A 26,141-nucleotide genomic window follows, 5' to 3' on the forward strand; every position below is an offset into this window, starting at 1 on the left:
ATTCACCCATAAAGTGAAAACTTATGTTTAAAGATATGCTACGCTTAAATGCTGATGTGATTTTGTATACAAGAAACCCATTTGAAAAAAATGTCATGAGAAACTAGTTTGCCACCGACGATACCCCATTATAAAATTCTCCTCTTGTATAGAAACACCCAAGAAGAGGGGGGTACTGATTGCGCTTTCGGCATCTAGTCCTTGGCAAATTATAAAAACCATAAGTGATAAAGAAGGCAGATTTGTGTTGATGGTGGTCTCTCTCTGTAATAGCCAATATACCATCCTAAATGTATATGCTCCTAATCAAGGCCAGGGGTCATTCTGGGAAAGGATAGAGCAGCTGCTGCAACAACACCAACAGGGACACTTACTCGTGGGAGGCGACTTCAATGTCACACTCCATCCGCCCATAGACAACTCGACAGGCTCAGCGACATATGCAAAAGCAGATAGGAAACTGCTGAAAATGTTCATAGCCTGATGGGGGTTGATAGATATTTGGAGGGAAAAAACATGGAACTGAGACTACACATATTACTCCCCCAAATTTAAGTCATACTCCAGAATAGACGGCTTGGAGATGTCACTATAGCGAATAAGACTCAGGTAGTACATATAGAACCACGTACATGGGCCGACCATTCCCCAGTAGTATTGGCAATTAACGTGGGGCATATATTTGTAGGCCCGAGATACTGGCGCCTGGATGAAGCCCTACTACATGATGAGAAAAATATCCTGGAGATAGAAAAATATATTACTGAATATCTCCAGTTTAATGATGTAGGGGGGATCTGGGCAGCAAGCCTATGGGAGGGTCTCAAGGTAGTGGTTAGAGGACAGTGCGTAGTGCTATTAACTAGGAGAGGCTCAAGAGATCCCGCAGTCGTGGAGACTGGCAGCAATCACTCTACTCTTAAAGCCAGGAAAGGACCCCAAACAATGCGGTTCCTACCGCCCGATATCCCTGCTTAACGTAGACTATAAACTCTTCACAAAAATACTGGCCCTTAGATTACAAAAGCAGATACCCCATCTAGTACATGCAGACCAAGCAGGATTCATAATCGGGCAACAAACGTTTGACAACATTCGAACTCTTATCCATGCTATTCAATACGCGCGGGATGACCAAATACCAGCACTGCTGCTTTCCATTGATGCAGAAAAAGCATTTGACCGAGTCGACTGGTCATTCCTGTTTGCAGTTTTGCGGCAGGTGGGGATATCGGGAAGATATGTCATGGCTACAGCTAATATACAAACGCCCTCTAGCGACATTAAAAATTAATGGGTCATATACAAATACATTTCCGCTAGGAAGGGGAACTCGGCAGGGATGCGCCCTCTCACCGCTACTTTTTGCCCTATCCCTTGAACCACTAGCATGCATACTGAGGAGCGATGGGGAAGTACAGGGAATAGTGAGGGGACAAAAAGAACAAAAACTAATGGGGATTGGTGGGTGGGAACTGACCTAGAACCAAAATAAGTACCTGTATGTAATTTTTTTAATGCATTGTGAGACGCCTAGATAGTACTGCTGGTTAGCGGATTAGTACATCTGAATAAACTTGAAACTAAACTGCCTTAATTATAACGACAGGCCGTATATCAAATCCAATTCCCCTTCCCTTTCCTAAAGGACTGATAATCTCCCTCTATACCACCCTCAGATCCATCCTTTTTTTTTTCTTCTTTCCCTTCCTCTCTTTTCCTAGATCCATTCTCGCTCTCCCATTGTCCAGCACCACTCCCTTCTCTCCACCCATTGGAGCCGACGCTGTGGGTGCTTGAGCACCCCCAATATTGAGAAAATTCCTTGTATTTGTCCAGGGAGGGGTTATTTTCATTGGGCTTAGCACCCCCAATAATTTTGAAAAGTTGGCTCCTATGTCTCCACCTCCATGAGCAGTGACAAACTTTGTGGTGAGTAGCACCAAGCTCTTCTCATGGCTGCTGGAGCTCACTGCCTTGGCCAAAGCTTCCATCAGTGCCCCCCCCCCCCCCCCCCGCGCAGTTCTTCTTTCAGGTCTGCAGTACAGAGCTGCACATGAATGGAGACTGTGGGAATCCTGTGGAATTCCTGTGTGTGTATGGAAGAAGTTACTGAGGGATTCCTGTGGGAGTGTAGTCAAAATCTCTGGTGACTCCAGAATGAGGCATTGAATGCACTAAGAGAGGCAACTGGAGCACCAGAATGAAGCTTGTAATGTACAGAGAGAGACAGGAATGCAAGAATGAGACTTGAAATGCCCAGAGTCAGCTGCAACACCAGCCTGAAGCTTGGAACTACTACTACTTATTTCTATAGCGCTACTAGACGTACGCAGCGCTGTACACTTGAACAGGAAGAGACAGTCCCTGCTCGACAGAGCTTACAATCTAATTAGGACAGGCAAACAGGACAAACAAGAGATAAGGGAATATTAAAGTGAGGATAATAAAATAAGGGTTATGAACAAGTGAACAAGGGTTAGAAGTTAAAAGCAGCATCAAAAAGGTGGGCTTTTAGTTTAGATTTGAAGACAGAGAAGGAGCTTGAAGTACTGGCTTAGGACGTCTATTCCAGGCATATGGTGCAGCAAGATAAAAGGAACGGAGTCTGGAATTAACGGTGGAGGAGAAGGGTGCAGATAAGAGAGACTTACCCAGTGAACAGAGTTCCCTGGGAGGAATGTAGGGAGAGATGAGAGTGGAGAGGTACTGAGGAGCTGCAGAGTGAATGCACTTATAGGTCAATAAGAGGAGTTTGAACTGTATGCGGAAACGGATAGGAAGCCAGTGAAGTGACTTGAGGAGAGGGCTAATATGAGCATAATGACACTGGCGGAATATTAGTGTGCAGCAGAATTTTGAACAGATTGAACTCGGCGCGGAGCTTCGAGGAGAAATAACCGAGTTGGGAAATAGTTGCCGAAACCGACACAGGACTAGAGGAATACGCGGACTCCTTAAATAGCATTGAAAACCGCATACTGGAACAGCAAACAGATATACGTTTTCTCACCGACAAAGTCGAAGATCTGGAGAACAGGAGTCGCAGGTCTAATATCAGAATATGGGGGCTTCCGGAACTTCCAGAGCATAACAACTGTGAGCAGGTGGTAAAGGCCCTGGCGGCTCAGATTTTAACCACGCCGGAGCGAACAGTGTCGCCCGGCGGCATACAAATAGAACGCGCACACCGGACGCTGGGGCCACGCCAGACCAATGTGCCCAAGGACATCATAGCATGTTTCTCTGACTTCAAAGTAAAGGAAGACCTTATGCACAAAGCAAGGATGAACGGCCCGATCATATGGAATACCTACCCACTGGACCTGTTTCAAGACATATCAACTACAACCCTAAAACGTAGAAGAGTGCTAAGACCACTCACTGAAAGCTTGCGAGCGGAGGGGATCAAATATAAATGGCAGCACCCCTTTGCCCTGATGTTTTACAAAGCAGGCAAACAATGCAGGATAACTTCAATGGAAGAGGCGCGAGAACACATGGAGCAGGGAACATCGGCAGAAGCAACACGCCCTAACCACCCACCAAACGCTCCAAAGTCCAACAAAGCGAAATGGCAGCGGGCCTCGCAGGGGCGAGGGCGTCTAAGAAGATAGTAATCAGGACACGCAGGGACCGATCCCCGCTGATGGATTACCACAGATGGAGTTCGCAAACTGAGGAGAGCGCCAACACCTGACATGGTTGCTATATTCTAGGACAGAGGGACAGACGAGCATAAACGGCTGGTAATGTTCATGGGTTACGTATCGCCTCCCTGCCAGACATGCCACATCTGGCGAGAGGGGCATGTCTAATATGGTTACTGGCGGGGAGGGGGATGGGCAACAGAGGATAGAGGGGGGCGAATATCAGAGGTACTACTGCATGCAGAGATATAATTGAACATGGCCGTTAAAGAATTGAACTGTGTCACACTGAATGTAAGAGGGCTCAATTCACCCATAAAGTGAAAACTTATGTTTAAAGATATGCTACGCTTAAATGCTGATGTGATTTTGTATACAAGAAACCCATTTGAAAAAAATGTCATGAGAAACTAGTTTGCCACCGACGATACCCCATTATAAAATTCTCCTCTTGTATAGAAACACCCAAGAAGAGGGGGGTACTGATTGCGCTTTCGGCATCTAGTCCTTGGCAAATTATAAAAACCATAAGTGATAAAGAAGGCAGATTTGTGTTGATGGTGGTCTCTCTCTGTAATAGCCAATATACCATCCTAAATGTATATGCTCCTAATCAAGGCCAGGGGTCATTCTGGGAAAGGATAGAGCAGCTGCTGCAACAACACCAACAGGGACACTTACTCGTGGGAGGCGACTTCAATGTCACACTCCATCCGCCCATAGACAACTCGACAGGCTCAGCGACATATGCAAAAGCAGATAGGAAACTGCTGAAAATGTTCATAGCCTGATGGGGGTTGATAGATATTTGGAGGGAAAAACATGGAACTGAGACTACACATATTACTCCCCCAAATTTAAGTCATACTCCAGAATAGACGGCTTGGAGATGTCACTATAGCGAATAAGACTCAGGTAGTACATATAGAACCACGTACATGGGCCGACCATTCCCCAGTAGTATTGGCAATTAACGTGGGGCCTATATTTGTAGGCCCGAGATACTGGCGCCTGGATGAAGCCCTACTACATGATGAGAAAAATATCCTGGAGATAGAAAAATATATTACTGAATATCTCCAGTTTAATGATGTAGGGGGGATCTGGGCAGCAAGCCTATGGGAGGGTCTCAAGGTAGTGGTTAGAGGACAGTGCGTAGTGCTATTAACTAGGAGAGGCTCAAGAGATCCCGCAGTCGTGGAGACTGGCAGCAATCACTCTACTCTTAAAGCCAGGAAAGGACCCCAAACAATGCGGTTCCTACCGCCCGATATCCCTGCTTAACGTAGACTATAAACTCTTCACAAAAATACTGGCCCTTAGATTACAAAAGCAGATACCCCATCTAGTACATGCAGACCAAGCAGGATTCATAATCGGGCAACAAACGTTTGACAACATTCGAACTCTTATCCATGCTATTCAATACGCGCGGGATGACCAAATACCAGCACTGCTGCTTTCCATTGATGCAGAAAAAGCATTTGACCGAGTCGACTGGTCATTCCTGTTTGCAGTTTTGCGGCAGGTGGGGATATCGGGAAGATATGTCATGGCTACAGCTAATATACAAACGCCCTCTAGCGACATTAAAAATTAATGGGTCATATACAAATACATTTCCGCTAGGAAGGGGAACTCGGCAGGGATGCGCCCTCTCACCGCTACTTTTTGCCCTATCCCTTGAACCACTAGCATGCATACTGAGGAGCGATGGGGAAGTACAGGGAATAGTGAGGGGACAAAAAGAACAAAAACTAATGGGGATTGGTGGGTGGGAACTGACCTAGAACCAAAATAAGTACCTGTATGTAATTTTTTTAATGCATTGTGAGACGCCTAGATAGTACTGCTGGTTAGCGGATTAGTACATCTGAATAAACTTGAAACTAAACTGCCTTAATTATAACGACAGGCCGTATATCAAATCCAATTCCCCTTCCCTTTCCTAAAGGACTGATAATCTCCCTCTATACCACCCTCAGATCCATCCTTTTTTTTTTCTTCTTTCCCTTCCTCTCTTTTCCTAGATCCATTCTCGCTCTCCCATTGTCCAGCACCACTCCCTTCTCTCCACCCATTGGAGCCGACGCTGTGGGTGCTTGAGCACCCCCAATATTGAGAAAATTCCTTGTATTTGTCCAGGGAGGGGTTATTTTCATTGGGCTTAGCACCCCCAATAATTTTGAAAAGTTGGCTCCTATGTCTCCACCTCCATGAGCAGTGACAAACTTTGTGGTGAGTAGCACCAAGCTCTTCTCATGGCTGCTGGAGCTCACTGCCTTGGCCAAAGCTTCCATCAGTGCCCCCCCCCCCCCCCCCCCCCCCCCGCGCAGTTCTTCTTTCAGGTCTGCAGTACAGAGCTGCACATGAATGGAGACTGTGGGAATCCTGTGGAATTCCTGTGTGTGTATGGAAGAAGTTACTGAGGGATTCCTGTGGGAGTGTAGTCAAAATCTCTGGTGACTCCAGAATGAGGCATTGAATGCACTAAGAGAGGCAACTGGAGCACCAGAATGAAGCTTGTAATGTACAGAGAGAGACAGGAATGCAAGAATGAGACTTGAAATGCCCAGAGTCAGCTGCAACACCAGCCTGAAGCTTGGAACTACTACTACTTATTTCTATAGCGCTACTAGACGTACGCAGCGCTGTACACTTGAACAGGAAGAGACAGTCCCTGCTCGACAGAGCTTACAATCTAATTAGGACAGGCAAACAGGACAAACAAGAGATAAGGGAATATTAAAGTGAGGATAATAAAATAAGGGTTATGAACAAGTGAACAAGGGTTAGAAGTTAAAAGCAGCATCAAAAAGGTGGGCTTTTAGTTTAGATTTGAAGACAGAGAAGGAGCTTGAAGTACTGGCTTAGGACGTCTATTCCAGGCATATGGTGCAGCAAGATAAAAGGAACGGAGTCTGGAGTTAACGGTGGAGGAGAAGGGTGCAGATAAGAGAGACTTACCCAGTGAACAGAGTTCCCTGGGAGGAATGTAGGGAGAGATGAGAGTGGAGAGGTACTGAGGAGCTGCAGAGTGAATGCACTTATAGGTCAATAAGAGGAGTTTGAACTGTATGCGGAAACGGATAGGAAGCCAGTGAAGTGACTTGAGGAGAGGGCTAATATGAGCATAATGACACTGGCGGAATATTAGTGTGCAGCAGAATTTTGAACAGATTGAACTCGGCGCGGAGCTTCGAGGAGAAATAACCGAGTTGGGAAATAGTTGCCGAAACCGACACAGGACTAGAGGAATACGCGGACTCCTTAAATAGCATTGAAAACCGCATACTGGAACAGCAAACAGATATACGTTTTCTCACCGACAAAGTCGAAGATCTGGAGAACAGGAGTCGCAGGTCTAATATCAGAATATGGGGGCTTCCGGAACTTCCAGAGCATAACAACTGTGAGCAGGTGGTAAAGGCCCTGGCGGCTCAGATTTTAACCACGCCGGAGCGAACAGTGTCGCCCGGCGGCATACAAATAGAACGCGCACACCGGACGCTGGGGCCACGCCAGACCAATGTGCCCAAGGACATCATAGCATGTTTCTCTGACTTCAAAGTAAAGGAAGACCTTATGCACAAAGCAAGGATGAACGGCCCGATCATATGGAATACCTACCCACTGGACCTGTTTCAAGACATATCAACTACAACCCTAAAACGTAGAAGAGTGCTAAGACCACTCACTGAAAGCTTGCGAGCGGAGGGGATCAAATATAAATGGCAGCACCCCTTTGCCCTGATGTTTTACAAAGCAGGCAAACAATGCAGGATAACTTCAATGGAAGAGGCGCGAGAACACATGGAGCAGGGAACATCGGCAGAAGCAACACGCCCTAACCACCCACCAAACGCTCCAAAGTCCAACAAAGCGAAATGGCAGCGGGCCTCGCAGGGGCGAGGGCGTCTAAGAAGATAGTAATCAGGACACGCAGGGACCGATCCCCGCTGATGGATTACCACAGATGGAGTTCGCAAACTGAGGAGAGCGCCAACACCTGACATGGTTGCTATATTCTAGGACAGAGGGACAGACGAGCATAAACGGCTGGTAATGTTCATGGGTTACGTATCGCCTCCCTGCCAGACATGCCACATCTGGCGAGAGGGGCATGTCTAATATGGTTACTGGCGGGGAGGGGGATGGGCAACAGAGGATAGAGGGGGGCGAATATCAGAGGTACTACTGCATGCAGAGATATAATTGAACATGGCCGTTAAAGAATTGAACTGTGTCACACTGAATGTAAGAGGGCTCAATTCACCCATAAAGTGAAAACTTATGTTTAAAGATATGCTACGCTTAAATGCTGATGTGATTTTGTATACAAGAAACCCATTTGAAAAAAATGTCATGAGAAACTAGTTTGCCACCGACGATACCCCATTATAAAATTCTCCTCTTGTATAGAAACACCCAAGAAGAGGGGGGTACTGATTGCGCTTTCGGCATCTAGTCCTTGGCAAATTATAAAAACCATAAGTGATAAAGAAGGCAGATTTGTGTTGATGGTGGTCTCTCTCTGTAATAGCCAATATACCATCCTAAATGTATATGCTCCTAATCAAGGCCAGGGGTCATTCTGGGAAAGGATAGAGCAGCTGCTGCAACAACACCAACAGGGACACTTACTCGTGGGAGGCGACTTCAATGTCACACTCCATCCGCCCATAGACAACTCGACAGGCTCAGCGACATATGCAAAAGCAGATAGGAAACTGCTGAAAATGTTCATAGCCTGATGGGGGTTGATAGATATTTGGAGGGAAAAACATGGAACTGAGACTACACATATTACTCCCCCAAATTTAAGTCATACTCCAGAATAGACGGCTTGGAGATGTCACTATAGCGAATAAGACTCAGGTAGTACATATAGAACCACGTACATGGGCCGACCATTCCCCAGTAGTATTGGCAATTAACGTGGGGCCTATATTTGTAGGCCCGAGATACTGGCGCCTGGATGAAGCCCTACTACATGATGAGAAAAATATCCTGGAGATAGAAAAATATATTACTGAATATCTCCAGTTTAATGATGTAGGGGGGATCTGGGCAGCAAGCCTATGGGAGGGTCTCAAGGTAGTGGTTAGAGGACAGTGCGTAGTGCTATTAACTAGGAGAGGCTCAAGAGATCCCGCAGTCGTGGAGACTGGCAGCAATCACTCTACTCTTAAAGCCAGGAAAGGACCCCAAACAATGCGGTTCCTACCGCCCGATATCCCTGCTTAACGTAGACTATAAACTCTTCACAAAAATACTGGCCCTTAGATTACAAAAGCAGATACCCCATCTAGTACATGCAGACCAAGCAGGATTCATAATCGGGCAACAAACGTTTGACAACATTCGAACTCTTATCCATGCTATTCAATACGCGCGGGATGACCAAATACCAGCACTGCTGCTTTCCATTGATGCAGAAAAAGCATTTGACCGAGTCGACTGGTCATTCCTGTTTGCAGTTTTGCGGCAGGTGGGGATATCGGGAAGATATGTCATGGCTACAGCTAATATACAAACGCCCTCTAGCGACATTAAAAATTAATGGGTCATATACAAATACATTTCCGCTAGGAAGGGGAACTCGGCAGGGATGCGCCCTCTCACCGCTACTTTTTGCCCTATCCCTTGAACCACTAGCATGCATACTGAGGAGCGATGGGGAAGTACAGGGAATAGTGAGGGGACAAAAAGAACAAAAACTAATGCTATTTGCAGATGACATACTGCTAACCCTTACACAGCCCGCGATATTGGTACAAAAGGTGATAGACCATATGACATACTATGGGGTGATGTCAGGATTAATCCCAATCTAGCCAAGTCTATTCTGCTAAATCTTACAGTACCTGAGGCAGAGCTACCAAGCTTGCAGGCAACGTTTCCCTTCATATGGGCACAAAAATCCATCAAGTATTTGGGAATACAGATAACTCCTGAGGTGGAGGGGCTTTTTCAGGCTAACTTTCCCCAAAAGATAGATGAACTCTTTCAAGACCTGGATAGATGGGAAGGCCTTAACACGTCATGGAAAGGTCGCATACATGCCATTAAAATGATATTACTTCCCAAGCTCCTATACCTGTTCCTGGCCTTACCTATCCCAATTCCTAGATCCTTCTTCACACGAATACATAAAAAGATGTTTAGATATATCTGGAGGAAACGCCCACCACGAGTGCGAAGAAATATGATGTATCACACAAGTGAGCGGGGAGGTATGGGAGTGCCCAATCTCTATCTGTACTACCAAGCAGCGCAATTAAGAAACTTGGCGGAGTGGGGCCCTGGGGCATTGAAGAAATGGATACATTGGGAGAGAGCATGGATAGGCAGTTACGCGTTAGAAGACATTTTATGGATACCGGGAAAAGAGCTGACACACATATTACAGAGATTACCTCTGGCCCTAAAACACCCGCTCCAGACATGGCTGCAAATCAGAAGGCGCATGTTTCCCGAAAGGACACATTACCGACAAACGGCAATAAGATGGGCGATGGGCTTCCCATTAGGGAGATCAGAAAAGGTTTTTGACCAATGGGCTAAAGCAGGCCTACGTACGTTAGGCCAAGTCTGGGTGGAGGGGACTATGATCAGCTTCTCTGAACTCCAAGAAGAATATGGGCTAACAGAGAGAGACCTTGTATATTACTGTTGCTTGCGCAGCTTCATTAGAAAGCGCGCGCAAGATGAATTAGATCTAGAAGAAACAACCTTAGAATCAGCGATGCGGAGGGGAGGGGGCAGAGGGAGCATATCCCGGATATATCTGGCACTGTTGGGAAGGACTGATCCCCAGGTGACCTATCACACGAAATGGGAGAAGGTGGTACAAACCACATATCCTAGATCAACATGGATGAGTAACTATAAGTATCTCCTTAAAGCATCTCCAGCGCAATCGATAAACGAAAATGGGTTCAAAATATTCTACTGGTGCTATTACACCCCAGACAGGCTACAAAGGATATATCCGGGATTCTCAGGACAATGTTGGAGAGAGTGTGGCCATAGGGGCACATTCTACCATATATGGTGGGAGTGTGAGAAGGTACAAACATTCTGGGATAGGGTAGTGGAGCGGGTAACTATTGTACTGCAGCAGCCATATCCAAAAAGAGCAGAGCACTGCCTACTCCACTTCAGACCTCGGACAATGCCCAGTGGACAGCATAGACTGGCTACTCAATACTTTGCAGCAGCTAAACTAGCGTTGGCACGAGCCTGGAAGCAAGCACAAGTACCAGCATTACATACAGTGACTCAAAAAGTAGACTTTATATATCCGATGTCGAAACTAACGGCCAAGAGGAAAGGCTCCATAACGACCTTTACAAAAATATGGTCGTTATATGAACAATATAAAGAACAAGAATCATCACCTCTGGACTGAGGGGGGGAGGGAGGGAGGATGGGACTGGGGTTCAAGGGGAAGCAGTAATTAAGAGATATATGTAATTGGCTTGATAAATATGTACACTGTTATACTTTCAATAAAATATATTTAAAAAAAAAATGGATTATGTTGCGCCAGGGTCAAATAATTCTCATAGCCTCAGATTAGCCACGAAGGCAGTGGTACTCGGACCTGATTCAACTGCTGGACGGGGATTCTCGCCATCTTCTGTGGCTTTGGTGCTCATGGAGGATCTGTGCCCCTTTGGTCTTAGGCTTGGCCATTGAAAGGGCTCAGTTGAGACAAAAAGATTATTCTGATTCATTCATTGCTACCTTGCTTTAGGCTTAGGTTCTGAATCCATGGCAGATGCGAGGGTGTGGGTGATAAGTGCTATATGCTCAAATTTAACCATAAATGCTATATATAAATCAGACATTACTTGTTTAAATACAAAACATAAATATAAACTATAAAGACTAAAAGAAAAATTGGAGGTGTTTTAAGCCAATGAAGAGTCTACCCTGTGAGTCATATAAAAGTTAAAATATTGACCGGGGATACAGAGGCTTTTTTTTCCTCCATTATTTACACACAATCACCACAATTAAAAAAAACCAAAACAAAACACATTCTAAGACATAGGAGCCAACTTTTCAAAGTGATTGGGGGTGCTGAAAATGTATTTATTTTTTACAGGTGCTGCATTCCCCCCTCCCACCCCCCATTCCCCCTCCAACTTCAGAATTACCACCAGGCGCCTGCGCTACCCCAGCAGTAGTGATAATTTGGCACGCAGTACCCACACGTTAGCTCTACTGCTGTTTAGTAAAAGGGCCCCTTAAGTGCTGTCTCATAAAATTGCACACAAAAGTACCCTTTAAAGCACCACTTAAACGTGCAAGATGTGCATAACTACACACACCCATTTTTATAATTGCCCTGAATCATGTGTCTGGGACAGTTTTTTTTTTTCTTCCCATTAGTTTTTAGCTCTGGGGCAAGCTTCTTTTCAAATTCACTTTTTGATTGCCTTAGCAATTCTTTTTCTATTTTTTTGTTTTCATTTGGGTCCACTTTCTATTGTTTGAAAAATATTCTTTTTGGCTATAATAGACTCTTTCACCTCATCTATTATCCATCCCAGCAACCATTTGGCCTTCCTTCAGCCTTTTTCAATGCACTGATATTTTGGGCCTGGGCTTCCAAGATGATATTTTTAAACAATATTGAAAACTGGTATAAACTCCTAACCTTTTGCAGCTGTTCCTTTTTAGGTGGTTTTATTTTTGTTCTATTTCCTTCAGTTGTTAAGTCAAACTTGATCACATAATGACTTTTGTACCTTGTGCTCTCTGGCTCACTCTGTCTCTGCCCTTCCATCAGTGTGATCCGGGCCGCCGGTAAACACACCACATAGCTGCCTTCGCACTCTCGAGCTCTCCCTCCGCTGCCTGCAGCATCCCGCAATTCCCGCCTATGCGCTACAGGAAACTGCTGCACACTTGGGCCCGGAAGTTGAAATAATGAAGCTGTGCAGGGCAGGCCATGGCAGGGAGCATGCAGGGACTGGAGCGGGAGCCGGCCCAGGACTCGGGAGGGTCGGGACGGGACAGGAGGACCGAGGACATGATGCACTCACGCGCGGCGCCACCGGCCCACCCCACCAGTTCGGGCTTCTTCGGCGACAGCGGCTCCACTCCGGGACCGGAAGCTCCTCTGTGCTCTGCCTCTCTGTTGCAGCATGTTGCCGGAAACTGAACAGAGCAGAGCCAAAGGGAAAGCTTCCGACGGCGACAGCGAAGGCAGTGTCTGCACATGGAGACAGAGTCATTCCGGAACATTGAAGGAGCCAGGTAGGAGGCGGAGCGAGCGGGTGGACGGACGGACAGCACAGCGGTGCAGCAGGGAAAGGAGTCGGGACGGACGGTGCAGGGAGGGAGCGGTCACATCACGTGCCACTGCCAAATTATTGGGGGTGCTTGAGCACCCACAGCACCCACGGAGTCGGCGCCTATGTTCTAAGATGGTCATAACCCACAGTCTCTGGATTCATCTGCTGTGACTAAAGGAAAGAAAATTATCAGGTAAGCCATAATTTTTCCAATCATCTCATAAGGTTGGCACAAAAAGAGAAAAAAAAGTGTAAATAACTTACCAGGGAAAGTATATAGCTCTGTAGGCATGTGCACTTTTCACTAGGAATGGTGGCTCATTATCAATGTGTGTTTTTGTTTTAAATTTTTTTTAATTTCTTATTTTCCTCTCTGTAACAGCTGTTTGAAAGAGAAGTGAAGAAAAAATTCAAGAGTGTTCCATTGGAATTTGAGCCTGTGCGAGGATTGTTTGGAAAGAAGAAGGATATTTGTGTGGAACACTTTGAGCTGTTATAGGGCTGACAAATGTCCTTTCTAAAACAAAATACAGAAGAAAAAAAAAACAGCTACTTGTTTGAAAATTGGTTTATTTGCTTTTTTAATTTAGATTTTAGCAACCAATTTGAAGACATTTACCTTTGTTCTTATCCAAGGTGCTTTGTAATATTACAGTGGTACAAATAAAACATATTGTTTGGTTTTAATTAAAGGTTTGTACAATGTGCAAAGAACTCCAGGATGCTTTGGGGAAAGAGGAAACAACTTACTAAGGGGATCATTTACCAGCAGCCTCCATTAAAGCCGCTAATGCACGTTATTTGCCATATTTATTGCCCAGTGGGCCCTGCAGCAAATAGCGTGATAATAGCATTAGCTTGTACTTTTTGTAAATGACCCTGTAAATTAAATTAAAACAATACAATGGAGTAAAAATTGTTGTGACCAACAGTTTCATAGGTGAAAGATGAGCAGGTTGAAAGAAAACAACATCCTTTCAGCCTTTTCTTAAATTGCAGGAAAATAAGAGTAGAATACAGTGACAGGGGCAAGGCCTTCATGTTGTTGGAGCCATATATGAAAGAATACTAGCAGTTCAAGGAGTACGAAGAAGGAAGGCATCAAGATAATGTAAAACCCTGGTTGCAACAGAAGGGTGAATCACAGCTGAATGATCTAAAATGCATCGGAAAATATTTTACATATTTTAAGATGATACAAGCCCTCATCCTGTCACCTTGAGATTACTGCAATGCACTACATTTTGGCTACTCATATTATTAAAGTATCTCCAATCACTGCAAAATACAACAGCTAGATTAATCTATAATGCAGAGAAATCAGATCGTGTGACCGCCCCCCCACTTCTAAACAAATGTATTTATAACATTTGTATCACACATTTTCCCACCTATTTGCAGGCTCAGTGTGGCTTACATAGTTCCACAAGTGGTGATTACCAGTTCCGGGTAGGAGAAATACATAGTTGAGGTAGAGGGACAGATTGGGTTAGGTTACAGGAGGAAAGTTCGTCTTATGATAAGAGCTAAAGGTAATAGGTTAAACTTCATTTATGACAAAAATTAGCTTGAACAATTGGTAACATTAAAATGGAAATCAAGATAATTTAGCAAAAACAGTTAAGATCTAGAGAATACATGTTGTATAGATGTGTTTTGTTAATTGCATTTAGGATGAATTGTTATTGTATGCTTTCTTAAATAAGTTTTCAATAGTTTACGGAAGGTCACTGTGTCGTGTGTTATTTTTATGGATTTTGGTAATTCATTCCAAATTTGCGTGCATATGTAGGAGAAGCTGGATGCATATGTTAATTTATATTTCAATCCCTTACAGTTTGGATAGTGGAGATTCAGTTATGTACGTGATGAGCTGGTAGAGTTCCTGGTTGGTAGGTCAATAAGGTCTGCTAGTCTAGGCCCGTATAAATTATGGCTGCTTCCCCCCTGGACAATTCCTACCCAGGACTATTCCCCTATGACCAATTCCCACTCAAGGGGACAATTCCCCCCCGGGACTATTTCCTCCTGGCTATTTCCCCCCCTGCAAAGCTTTTTTCTTACCAGGATCTAGTTATTTTTTCATTAGTGTTGTAATATTGGGTCTTTTTTTTTTTTTTTTTTTTGCTCCATCTGAGCTCCCATAAGCAGCATTGTGTTGTGTGGTATGGGATCGCGCAGCATCAAGAGGAACGGTAATGAAGCTCTTTGAGTCGCTGCCAAGAAGATGGGCAGTGGTGACGCTTTGGATCGCTGACAGGCAGCAAGGTTGTTACAAAAGCTTGTTTTGTAGGTTTGGTTTCTGGTGGGACTTGTATGTCGGGGAGTTGAAAAAACTAATGGATTGTTTTTTTAATTTACTTAATGAGTCAGTCTCTGGTGGGAATTTTTTAATGGATTTCGGGGGGGGGGGGGGGGGTTCCAAATGCTTTTTTGGGGGGTTGGTTTTTTTTTTTTTTTTTTTTTTGGGTATTGCAAATTTATTATTAGGATTTATTTACTGCCTTTTTGAAAGAATTCACTCAAGGGGTGTACAGGAATCTCACTGGTTCAGTGTTGGGGAGTGGTGTGACAAAACCATAGGTTTTAAGCCTGTAAACTGTACTGATTATTTCTTAAAGTGTATTTTAGTTTGGCCAACAGGTGGTGCATGTTTGTTTAAAACTGTTACAGAGAACTGATTTGTTCTTCTTTAACACAGATAAGAGGTAACCTGCAATGATGTGGCCAACTATTTTTTTTTTAAACTACTTGTTCTGGCCTCTGATTGGCCCAGGAGCTCAAAATTCAGCTAGGATGTACTGGCTTTTTTTCCAGTCCCAGCTTGGAAGTAGAGAAAGATCTCTTTACTGAGATCCTGTTAGCAGTTACAGTATATTTCATGACCTGTGAGCAGCTACATTTCCTGTACTTTCCAGGTACTATTTAGATAGTAAACAAATGTTTAGATAGTGTTATAATTGATCCATATTTCAGTTACCTGTTATTGTTCTGCTGATTGCACCTTTTCTGTTCATTATTCTAATTTTTCATGACAAACATTTTTAGTTTATTGCCTCTGCTTTTCTGGACTGACTAAGAATCCTGGTGGTTTGTGTATTGGGTCTGTGAGTTCTTTCTGGGAACTGTGGGACCACTGAGAGTGTGGTCCTGAATAAACTAGAAATCACGGGGGATAATTTGAGAGCAGGAGACTTGCTCAGAGGCGCTTGGGACCCAGTCGGTGGGAGGAGGGTGCTAGTGTAGAGCACAAGCGGCAGGTACAGATTGACCTGAGCTGTACTGGGGATAGACCCTCTAAGTGACCGCGAGTTAACCCCAGGTGAGGGGCTAGGTGTTTCGTGACAAGTGGTACGTTTTTTTTTTGTTTGTTTGTTTTTTTTTTTTTGGGGGGGGGGGGTGACGTGCATGTCATATGAAAGGTAATGATCTGGAAGGGGAAAGAGAAGATTGTCTTAGTGTGTTTTGCATTTTTTGGGTTATGGGTGGGAATTGTCCTCCCTGCTGTCGTGGGAATTGGTTCATTGGTGTTTGTCTTGGGTGGGAATAATTCAGATGGGGATTGGTGGGTGGGAACTGACCTAGAACCAAAATAAGTACCTGTATGTAATTTTTTTAATGCATTGTGAGACGCCTAGATAGTACTGCTGGTTAGCGGATTAGTACATCTGAATAAACTTGAAACTAAACTGCCTTAATTATAACGACAGGCCGTATATCAAATCCAATTCCCCTTCCCTTTCCTAAAGGACTGATAATCTCCCTCTATACCACCCTCAGATCCATCCTTTTTTTTTTCTTCTTTCCCTTCCTCTCTTTTCCTAGATCCATTCTCGCTCTCCCATTGTCCAGCACCACTCCCTTCTCTCCACCCATTGGAGCCGACGCTGTGGGTGCTTGAGCACCCCCAATATTGAGAAAATTCCTTGTATTTGTCCAGGGAGGGGTTATTTTCATTGGGCTTAGCACCCCCAATAATTTTGAAAAGTTGGCTCCTATGTCTCCACCTCCATGAGCAGTGACAAACTTTGTGGTGAGTAGCACCAAGCTCTTCTCATGGCTGCTGGAGCTCACTGCCTTGGCCAAAGCTTCCATCAGTGCCCCCCCCCCCCCCCCCCCCCCCCCCCCCCGCGCAGTTCTTCTTTCAGGTCTGCAGTACAGAGCTGCACATGAATGGAGACTGTGGGAATCCTGTGGAATTCCTGTGTGTGTATGGAAGAAGTTACTGAGGGATTCCTGTGGGAGTGTAGTCAAAATCTCTGGTGACTCCAGAATGAGGCATTGAATGCACTAAGAGAGGCAACTGGAGCACCAGAATGAAGCTTGTAATGTACAGAGAGAGACAGGAATGCAAGAATGAGACTTGAAATGCCCAGAGTCAGCTGCAACACCAGCCTGAAGCTTGGAACTACTACTACTTATTTCTATAGCGCTACTAGACGTACGCAGCGCTGTACACTTGAACAGGAAGAGACAGTCCCTGCTCGACAGAGCTTACAATCTAATTAGGACAGGCAAACAGGACAAACAAGAGATAAGGGAATATTAAAGTGAGGATAATAAAATAAGGGTTATGAACAAGTGAACAAGGGTTAGAAGTTAAAAGCAGCATCAAAAAGGTGGGCTTTTAGTTTAGATTTGAAGACAGAGAAGGAGCTTGAAGTACTGGCTTAGGACGTCTATTCCAGGCATATGGTGCAGCAAGATAAAAGGAACGGAGTCTGGAGTTAACGGTGGAGGAGAAGGGTGCAGATAAGAGAGACTTACCCAGTGAACAGAGTTCCCTGGGAGGAATGTAGGGAGAGATGAGAGTGGAGAGGTACTGAGGAGCTGCAGAGTGAATGCACTTATAGGTCAATAAGAGGAGTTTGAACTGTATGCGGAAACGGATAGGAAGCCAGTGAAGTGACTTGAGGAGAGGGCTAATATGAGCATAATGACACTGGCGGAATATTAGTGTGCAGCAGAATTTTGAACAGATTGAACACTGGTTGAATAATGAATACCATTCAAAAAACCACAGGAGGCTGTTTGGATTGGGAGGAAACAGAAGACTGCAAGCAAGTAAATGATAGCATGGACTCTGGTGGGGATGGAATGGATCTTAGCGGGTATGGGTGGGGATGGATTAGATTCCATTGGATATGGGTGACATTTCTGTCCCTGTGCACCTCTGTAGTCTGCAGATCAATCCCCAGCCCCCCACCAGGGGTTCACATCTTTTTCCTTCTCAATTCCCTATGCCAGTCTATCTTAAAGGTGATCTTCTGTTGGTCCCTGGAAGTGGCAGTATTGCACATGTACTGCCTGCAGCCTGGTCCAAAGCTTTCCCTCTGGCCTTCCCTGCCTCCTCTGACATCAGTACTTCTTTCTGCATGATTGGGATGAGTCAGAGGGAAAGCTTTGGACCAGGCTGCAGGCAATATATATGCAATGCTGCTGCTGTCAAGGATCAACAGAAGATCATCTTTAAGGTAGACTGGCACAGGGTGAATGATGTTGAAACATGGTATGTATTGCACCAAGGACAGCGGTTGGTAGTGGAAGAGAGTAGAAGAGATGTTTGGAGGAGATGAGACGCTGCAATGTTGATTAATTTTTAAAATCATGATTAATGCATTAATCGCAGAGTTAACTACAATTAAAATGCAGCCCTAATATAAATTTTAAGTTATGTGCTTGATTCATTGAATTTTGTATGGGGTGATTCCATCATGCATGGCACACCAGGTAGAAAGACCTTCCATGTATAAATTCTCTCGTTCTCAAGACTAGCTCCTAGTGAACTTTCCTTCTGTGAAGAATTTAAAATACATTTTGATGACTTGGTGGCTAAATTGTGAGATATTTTACTTCTGGTTATTAGATACAAACCAAATTATATGATACTCTGCTGAAAATTAAAAACTCTATTCTGAATTTCTAGATTAGTTCATAACCAAGAACTTACCCATATATCTCATTAAGTTGATCCACAGTCTGACATCCTAGAAATGACTGGTTATCTTTTTATTGTGAATCTGTTATGAACTAGTCTTCTGGTTATCGTGGTATAGAAGTAACCATGTTGAAGGTGCAGAAAAATGAAAAGCAGAACTCAATCAAAGGACAGGAAGACAAGGGAGTGGCATTAACCAGCATAATTACAAAGTAAATTAAAAATAAGCTGCAATTTTTTTTAGAAAGAATCTGAAAGAGTAGAAAGAATAAGACAGTGTGTGATAGCATCAGTGAAATTCAATCTAGAAATACAGGTGAATGGTATAGTAAGAAAAAATATACTTGCCAAATATTTGCAACATAAATGATGGCAGGTAGAGACCTGCATGGTTCATCCAGTCTGCCCATCAATGTGGCCAGAGCCACAGGTTACACTCCATGATTAATTCTGTCATCGCAAACATGGAAGTTGGCAGTTCATCACAATGCCAACTACATAAAGGCATTTAGATATGATGCAATCTTGGAAGAGTGATTTTTGTATTTTGTTTGCAAAATTAGTCACATTATCGGTATCCATCCAACAATGTTGATAACTATCAACATTTTATTTGCTAATTTTAACCTTAAGATGTCTCCCCCTCCCCCACTGAGATTATCACCTGCACTCATAGCATGTGACAGGCGTAAGCATCATGCTTGTGGCAGTCGTCTGGGTTTTGCCATGTCTGAGTAAGTGGAACTGACATTTCAGCCACTGTGCTTTGGCTTTCTTTCAGGGTAGTCTGCCCAGTACTGGCCTTACTTCCCTACTGTTTGAGTTGCCCAAGCTGAAGTGGTCTGTCATGCTTTATTCAAGATGCAGACCGTAGAAGACAGCCTGGCACTGGCCTTCTTAACTACTGGAGTTGGTATCTAAGCACTGCGTTTTGGAGGTAAAGGTAATATTGATAGACATGGCATCAATCTAAGGAAGAAAAGTGAGTTTCAAGTCAACAAATAGACCAGTGCAAGCCGTTTTAGCACCTTATTCCCACAGTAGTTGTATAAATTCTGCAAAGATTTCGATCTTCCTTTTGTTGATAAAACGAGGGAGACCTTGTAAAAAAACGTTTTTATTAATAGATTAAAAATCTCCCAGAAATGTAACAAAGTGCCCGACATGGCCATGTTTCGCCAGTATAAAATGGGATCCCAGAATCTAGTTTGCATGTGTTTTAACAATTACACCAGCCAAGCTCTTTTTGGAATTTTATATCAGCTGGTGACCCACTGCCCCTGATGCAGCCATTTTATACTGGTGAAACATGGCTATGTTGGGCATTTTATGTTAAATTGCTGGGAGCTTTTAATCTTATTAATAAAAATGGGGGGGGGGGGGGGGTACAAGGTCTGCCTTGTTTTATCATCCAGGTCTCAGTGCAGAACCTGTATGTGTAGTCTGAAAAGGTCACAGACATTCCCTTTGAATAATTCTTATACCTGAGCCTAGTCATTTTAGCACTGTACTCCCACACTAGTTGTAGAAATGCTGCAAAGATTTCTAGCATCCTTTTGTCTACATTAGGTAGATGGTTATTCTTAATGGGCAAGTTGATGAAGATGATTTCAGTCCAGAACATGTTTGTGTAGTCTGAAAAGCTCACAGACATGATTCCCTTTGACTAATTTTTATACTTGAGCCTATTAAAAGTTTATTTGCTGCCCATAGTGAGCTCTTAATTCTTGAAACACTACTAGCAAAGCGCTGATAAGAAAGGCTAAGAGGGGCTTAGAAAAAAAGATTGTGTTGGAGGCAAAAACACATAGTAAAAATTTTTTTAGGTATACTAAAAGCAGGAAGCCGGCAAAAGAATCGGACCGCTAGATGACCGAGGAGTAAAAGGGATTATCAGGGAAGACAAAGCCGTAGCAGAGATTAAATGAATTCTTTGCTTCGATCTTCAATGAGGAAGATTTTGGTGGGATACCGGTGCCGGAAATGGTATTCGAAGCTGACGAGTCAGAGAAACTTAACAAATTCTCTGTAAACCTGCAGGATGTAATGGGGCAGTTCCACAAACTGAAGAGTAGCAAATCTCCTGGACCAGATGGTATTCATCCCAAAGTACTGATAGAACTGAAAAATGAGCTTGCGGAGCAGTTGTTAGTAATATGTAATTTATCCTTAAAATCGAGCGTGGTACTGGAAGATTGGAGAGTGGCCAATGTAACGCCGATTTTTAAAAAAGGTTCCAGAGGAGATCTGTGAAATTATAGACCGGTGAGTCTGACGTCGGTGCCGGGCAAAATGGTAGAGACTATTATTAAGAACAAAATTACAGAGCATATTCAAAAGCATGGATTAATGAGACAAAGTCAGCATGGATGTAGTGAAGGGAAATCTTGCCTCACCAATCTACTACATTTCTTTGAAGGGGTGAACAAACACGTGGTTAAAGGTGAGCTGGTTGATATTGTGTATCTGGATTTTCAGAAGGCGTTTGACAAAGTACCTCATGAAAGACTCCAGAGGAAATTGGAGAGTCATGGGATAGGAGGTAGTGTTCTACTGTGGATTAAAAACTGGTTAAAAGATAGAAAACAGAGAGTAGGATTAAATGGTCAGTATTCTCAATGGAGAAGGGTAGTTAGTGGGGTTCCCCAGGGGTCTGTGCTGGGACCGCTGCTTTTTAACATATTTATAAATGACCTAGAGATGGGAGTAACTAGTGAGGTAATTAAATTTGCTGATGACACAAAGTTATTCAAAGTCGTTAAATCATGGGAGGATTGTGAAAAATTACAAGAGGACTTTACAAGACTGGGCGTCTAAATGGCAGATGACGTTTAATGTGAGCAAGTGCAAAATGATGCATGTGGGAAAGAAGAACCCGAATTATAGCTACGTCATGCAAGGTTCCACGTTAGGAGTCACGGACCAAGAAAGGGATCTAAGTGTCGTCATCAATGATACGTTGAAACCTTCTGCTCAGTGTGCTGCTGCGGCTAAGAAAGCAAATAGAATGTTAGATATTATTAGGAAAGGAATGGAAAACAAAAATAATGCCATTGTATCGCTCCATGGTGCGACCGCACCTCGAATATTGTGTTCAATTCTGGTCACCGCATCTCAAAAAAGATATAGTGGAATTAGAAAAGGTGCAGAGAAGGGCGACGAAAATGATAAAGGGGACGGGATGACTTCCCTATGAGGAAAGGCTAAAGCGGCTAGGGCTCTTCAGCTTGGAGAAAAGGCGGCTGAGTGGAGATATGATAGAGGTCTATAAAATAATGAGTGGAGTTGAACGGGTAGATGTGAAGCATCTGTTTAAGCTTTCCAAAGGTACTAGGACTAGGGGGCATGCGATGAAGCTACAATGTAGTAAATTTAAAATGAATCGGAGAAATTTTTCTTTACTCAACGTGTAATTAAACTCTGGAATTCTTTGCCAGAGAATGTGGTAAAGGCGGTTAGCATAGTGGAGTTTAAAAAAGGTTTGGATGGCTTCCTAAAGGAAAAGTCCATAGACCATTATTAAATGGATTTGGGGGAAAATCCACTATTTCTGGGATAAGCAGTATAAAATGTTTTGTACTTTTTTTGGGATTGTGCCACGTATTTGTGACCTGGATTGGCCACTGTTGGAAACAGGATGCTGGGCTTGATGGACCTTTGGTCTTTCCCAGTATGGCAATATTTATGTACTTATGGTTCTGACATTGTCTCCCAGCGAAGACTACTGAGATATTTTAAAGATGTTGGCATGTGGGAGGTAGCTGTCTTGTTGAAATACATATTGGTATAGGCAGAACAGAGTCAATACAGTTTATCCCTGTGTAGGTTGCATTGAAAATGAATTGATAGCATTGTCAGTGACATATTTGGAGCTCTCTGAAGGAAGCAGAGCATGATGGACTGGTCTTTTCTTCTGCATCTTATAAACAAAATACCAGAATTATTTAGAGCTGGGTGAACGACACTTTAGAAGTGGAATCTATTTCCTCTGTTGGCATTCTAATTTTGTTTGATAAACGAACTGCCTGAACTTTATCAAAGGAAGTAGCCTGCAGCCCTGCCACCACCAGTAACTGATGCTTTAATAACGCAGCATATTAACAGGGAATGGGAGTGAAGTGTTTTGCGTAGGGAGAGCCATGAATCATTTTCATTTTTATTTAATTTTATCAAATAGTTTTGTTTCTGCTTGGGCAGGTTTTGGTGCTCTGGATTAGAAAGGTGAGCAATGATCTTGGATTAAAAAAAAATCCTCAACCGCTGCTTTCAATCTTGTATAGGTAGAAATAAAACAGAGAAAATAAGATACCTTTTTTTATTGGACTAACAATATATTTCTTGATTAGCTTTAGAAGGTAACCCATCTTCAGATCAGAAATGAGCAAATGTTGACGTATCAGAATATAAATGTGAAACAAAAGCATTCCAATGACAGTCACAGGACCGATGGTGGGGTGAGTTAGATGAGAAACAGGGAGAGCTGGGTGAGTGAGAGACAAGAAGAAATGGATAGGTGATGAGAATGACAGAAAAAAAGCCAGATGCTAAAGCTGCGAATCAATTTACATAGACATCATATTAAACATCACAATGTCAACCAGGATGTCACAGCTGTGGGACAGCACTTTACAAAACCAGAACACTGCATCAATGATTTTATGATGCGAATACTAAAAGGAAATTTTAAGATAATCCAGGAACGTAAGACCTTTTGAAGTCAAAGTGATGAAATATTTTGACACCCACTAGACAGGGCTTGATATTATCTGGGTTTTCTAGCCCATATGTAAACCATAAAATTCTGCTTTATCACTTTCTTATCAGCTGTCCATCTCTCCCTCTTACCCAGCCAGCTCTCCCTGTTTCTCACCTAACCCACCCCACCCTCTGCCTGTGAGACTGTCATTGGAATGTTTTTGTGTTTCACTTCTATATTCTGATATTTGTCTACATTTGCATATTTCCAATCTGAAGAAGGGTTGCCTTCTAAAGCTAATCAAAAAGTGTATTAAGTTAGTCCAATATCAATTTCTATGTTTTGTTTTATTTCTATTTATTACATTTAAAGTGGACTAACATGGCTACCACATTACTTAACCTTGCACAAGAAATCAATTTTTCATTAATCCTGCAAGGAGAAATTCTTTTTATTTTTTTTCTCTCAAGCGCCCAACTTTGGGAACGACTGTTGCACAGGTTCCGTATTTCATTCCTTGTGGACACCAGAATACCCACCATAAAACCATCTGTCGAAATCAAAATCATATTCTGTGTTGAACATTGGAGCACTATTCCAGGAGAAGAAAGGCAAGAGCTTTAGGTTTGAGAAAGAAAGGAGGCAAGCAACTTGTGAGGCTGGGGAAAAGTCATTTTATCAACGTCAGGATTCAGAATTGTGCTGTCTGAATGTGCTTTTCCTTGTACATGCTTATTTTTTCAATTTAATTTTAAATAAAGTTTGCGTATGTTTGTTGCCACATACATAGCAGCCTGGAATTCAGAAAACACGCTGGCTTTGTACCTTGCTTAAACTCCTGTAGCCATTTTGAACAGAGATATTATGTACTTGCAGTCTGAGTGTATATGACCTTGAGAGGTTAAACTATCTATCCCTTACAATATATCACGAAGAAAAATAAGATGTTAATCCCAGTACCATGGCCAAATTTATAGGCCCTGCTGTTGTGCTTGGTGAAGAAGGTGGCAGGCTCAAAGAGCTACTGTGTGGACGTGTAATGAATTTTTAATGCTTCATTAAGCTGGACAATTTGCATGGTAATTGCAGTGTAAGTAACATGTGGAGTGTGCTGCTCACTTGTTAACTATCAAGTTTTCATGCCTCCTTTTTACATTAGGTTGATGAGTTATTTGTGATGCCATCTCTGGGAACTGTAGCCTGGCAAGGCAAAATCAAAATTTTGTCAGAAAGATTGTTCAACAGTGGCCCTCTCCAGGAAAATTAATGGGGCTTAAGGGTTCAGTGATATTTTGAGGGCAATTGAAAGGAAGTTCTGGAGTGAGGGGGCATAGGATGAAGGTGAAAGGGGACAGATTAAAGAGTAACCTTAACAGAAAGGGGAGGTGAATGCATGGAATAGCCTCCTGATGTAGGTGGTGGAGAATGAAGATAGTATCTGAATTCAAGAAAGATTGAGACAAGTACACAATCTCTAAGGGGCAGGAGGGGATGTTAGATGGCATGAATGGGCAGACTGGCTAGACCATGTCTTTATCTGCCTTCATTTTTCTCTTTTTCCGTTGTAAGAATTTCAGCTTTCTTTCTGGTTTGTTTGGTTTTTTTTTTTTTTTTTGGGGGGGGGGGGGGGGGGGTTAATGTTGAAAAGTGGATGGTTGGTCTTAATGTTTGCTGCATCCTAGAGTGCCTTGCTGTAGTTTTGAAGTAGTAAACAAACACATTTTACAGCGTTTGGATCCATTCAAATGGTGGAGAGTATATAATAACATAGTAGATGACGGCAGAAAAAAAGACCTGCACGTTCCATCCAGTCTGCCCAACAAGATAAACTCATGTGTATACCGTACCTTGATTTGTACCTGTCTTTTTCAGGGCACAGACCGTATAAGTCTGCCCAGCACTATCCCCTCCTCCCAACCACCAGTCCCGCCTCCCACCACCAGATCTGGCACGGACTGTATAAGTCTGCCCACCACTATCTTCGCCTCCCAACCACCAACCCCTCTTCCCCCCACCCGCTCCACCACCCAATTTCAGCTAAGCTTCTGAGGATCCATTCCTTCTGCACAGGATTCTTTTATGTATATCCCACGCATGTTTGAATTCCGTTACCGTTTTCTTCTCCACCACCTCCCGCGGAGGGCATTCCAAGTATCCACCACTTTCTCTGTGAAAAAATACTTCCTGACATCTTTTTTGAGTCTGCCCCCCTTCAATCTCATTTCATGTCCTCTTGTTCTACTGCCTTCCCATCTCCGGAAAAGATTTGTTTGCGGATTAATACCTTTCAAATATTTGAACGTCTGTATCATATCACCCCTGTTCCTCCTTTCCTTCAGGGTATACATGTTCAGGTCAGCAAGTCTCTCCTCATACATCTTGGAATGCAAATCCCATACCATTCTTTGCACCGCTTCCATTTTTTTTTACATCCTTAGCAAGGTACGGCCTCCAAAACTGAACACAATACTCCAGGTGGGGCCTGACCAACGACTTGTACAGGGGCATCAACACTTCCTTTTTTCTGCTGGTCACACCTCTCTCTA

At 43.4% G+C, this 26,141-nt stretch overlaps 1 protein-coding gene across 1 annotated transcript in view; it reads left to right on the plus strand.

Moving 5' to 3' along the window:
* LOC115480032 (nucleolar complex protein 4 homolog) overlaps positions 1–13,807 on the plus strand; it is a 30,780-nt gene extending 16,973 nt beyond the window's left edge. The window contains exon 8 of the mRNA XM_030218423.1: positions 13,344–13,807. Coding sequence (XP_030074283.1) covers positions 13,344–13,460 — 117 coding nt within the window. The 3' untranslated portion in view covers positions 13,461–13,807. The remainder of the gene's footprint in view (positions 1–13,343) is intronic.
* The last annotated feature ends 12,334 nt before the right edge of the window (positions 13,808–26,141 follow it).

The sequence above is a fragment of the Microcaecilia unicolor genome, chromosome 11, assembly GCF_901765095.1.
Source record: "Microcaecilia unicolor chromosome 11, aMicUni1.1, whole genome shotgun sequence".
NCBI classification, from domain to species: domain Eukaryota; kingdom Metazoa; phylum Chordata; class Amphibia; order Gymnophiona; family Siphonopidae; genus Microcaecilia; species Microcaecilia unicolor.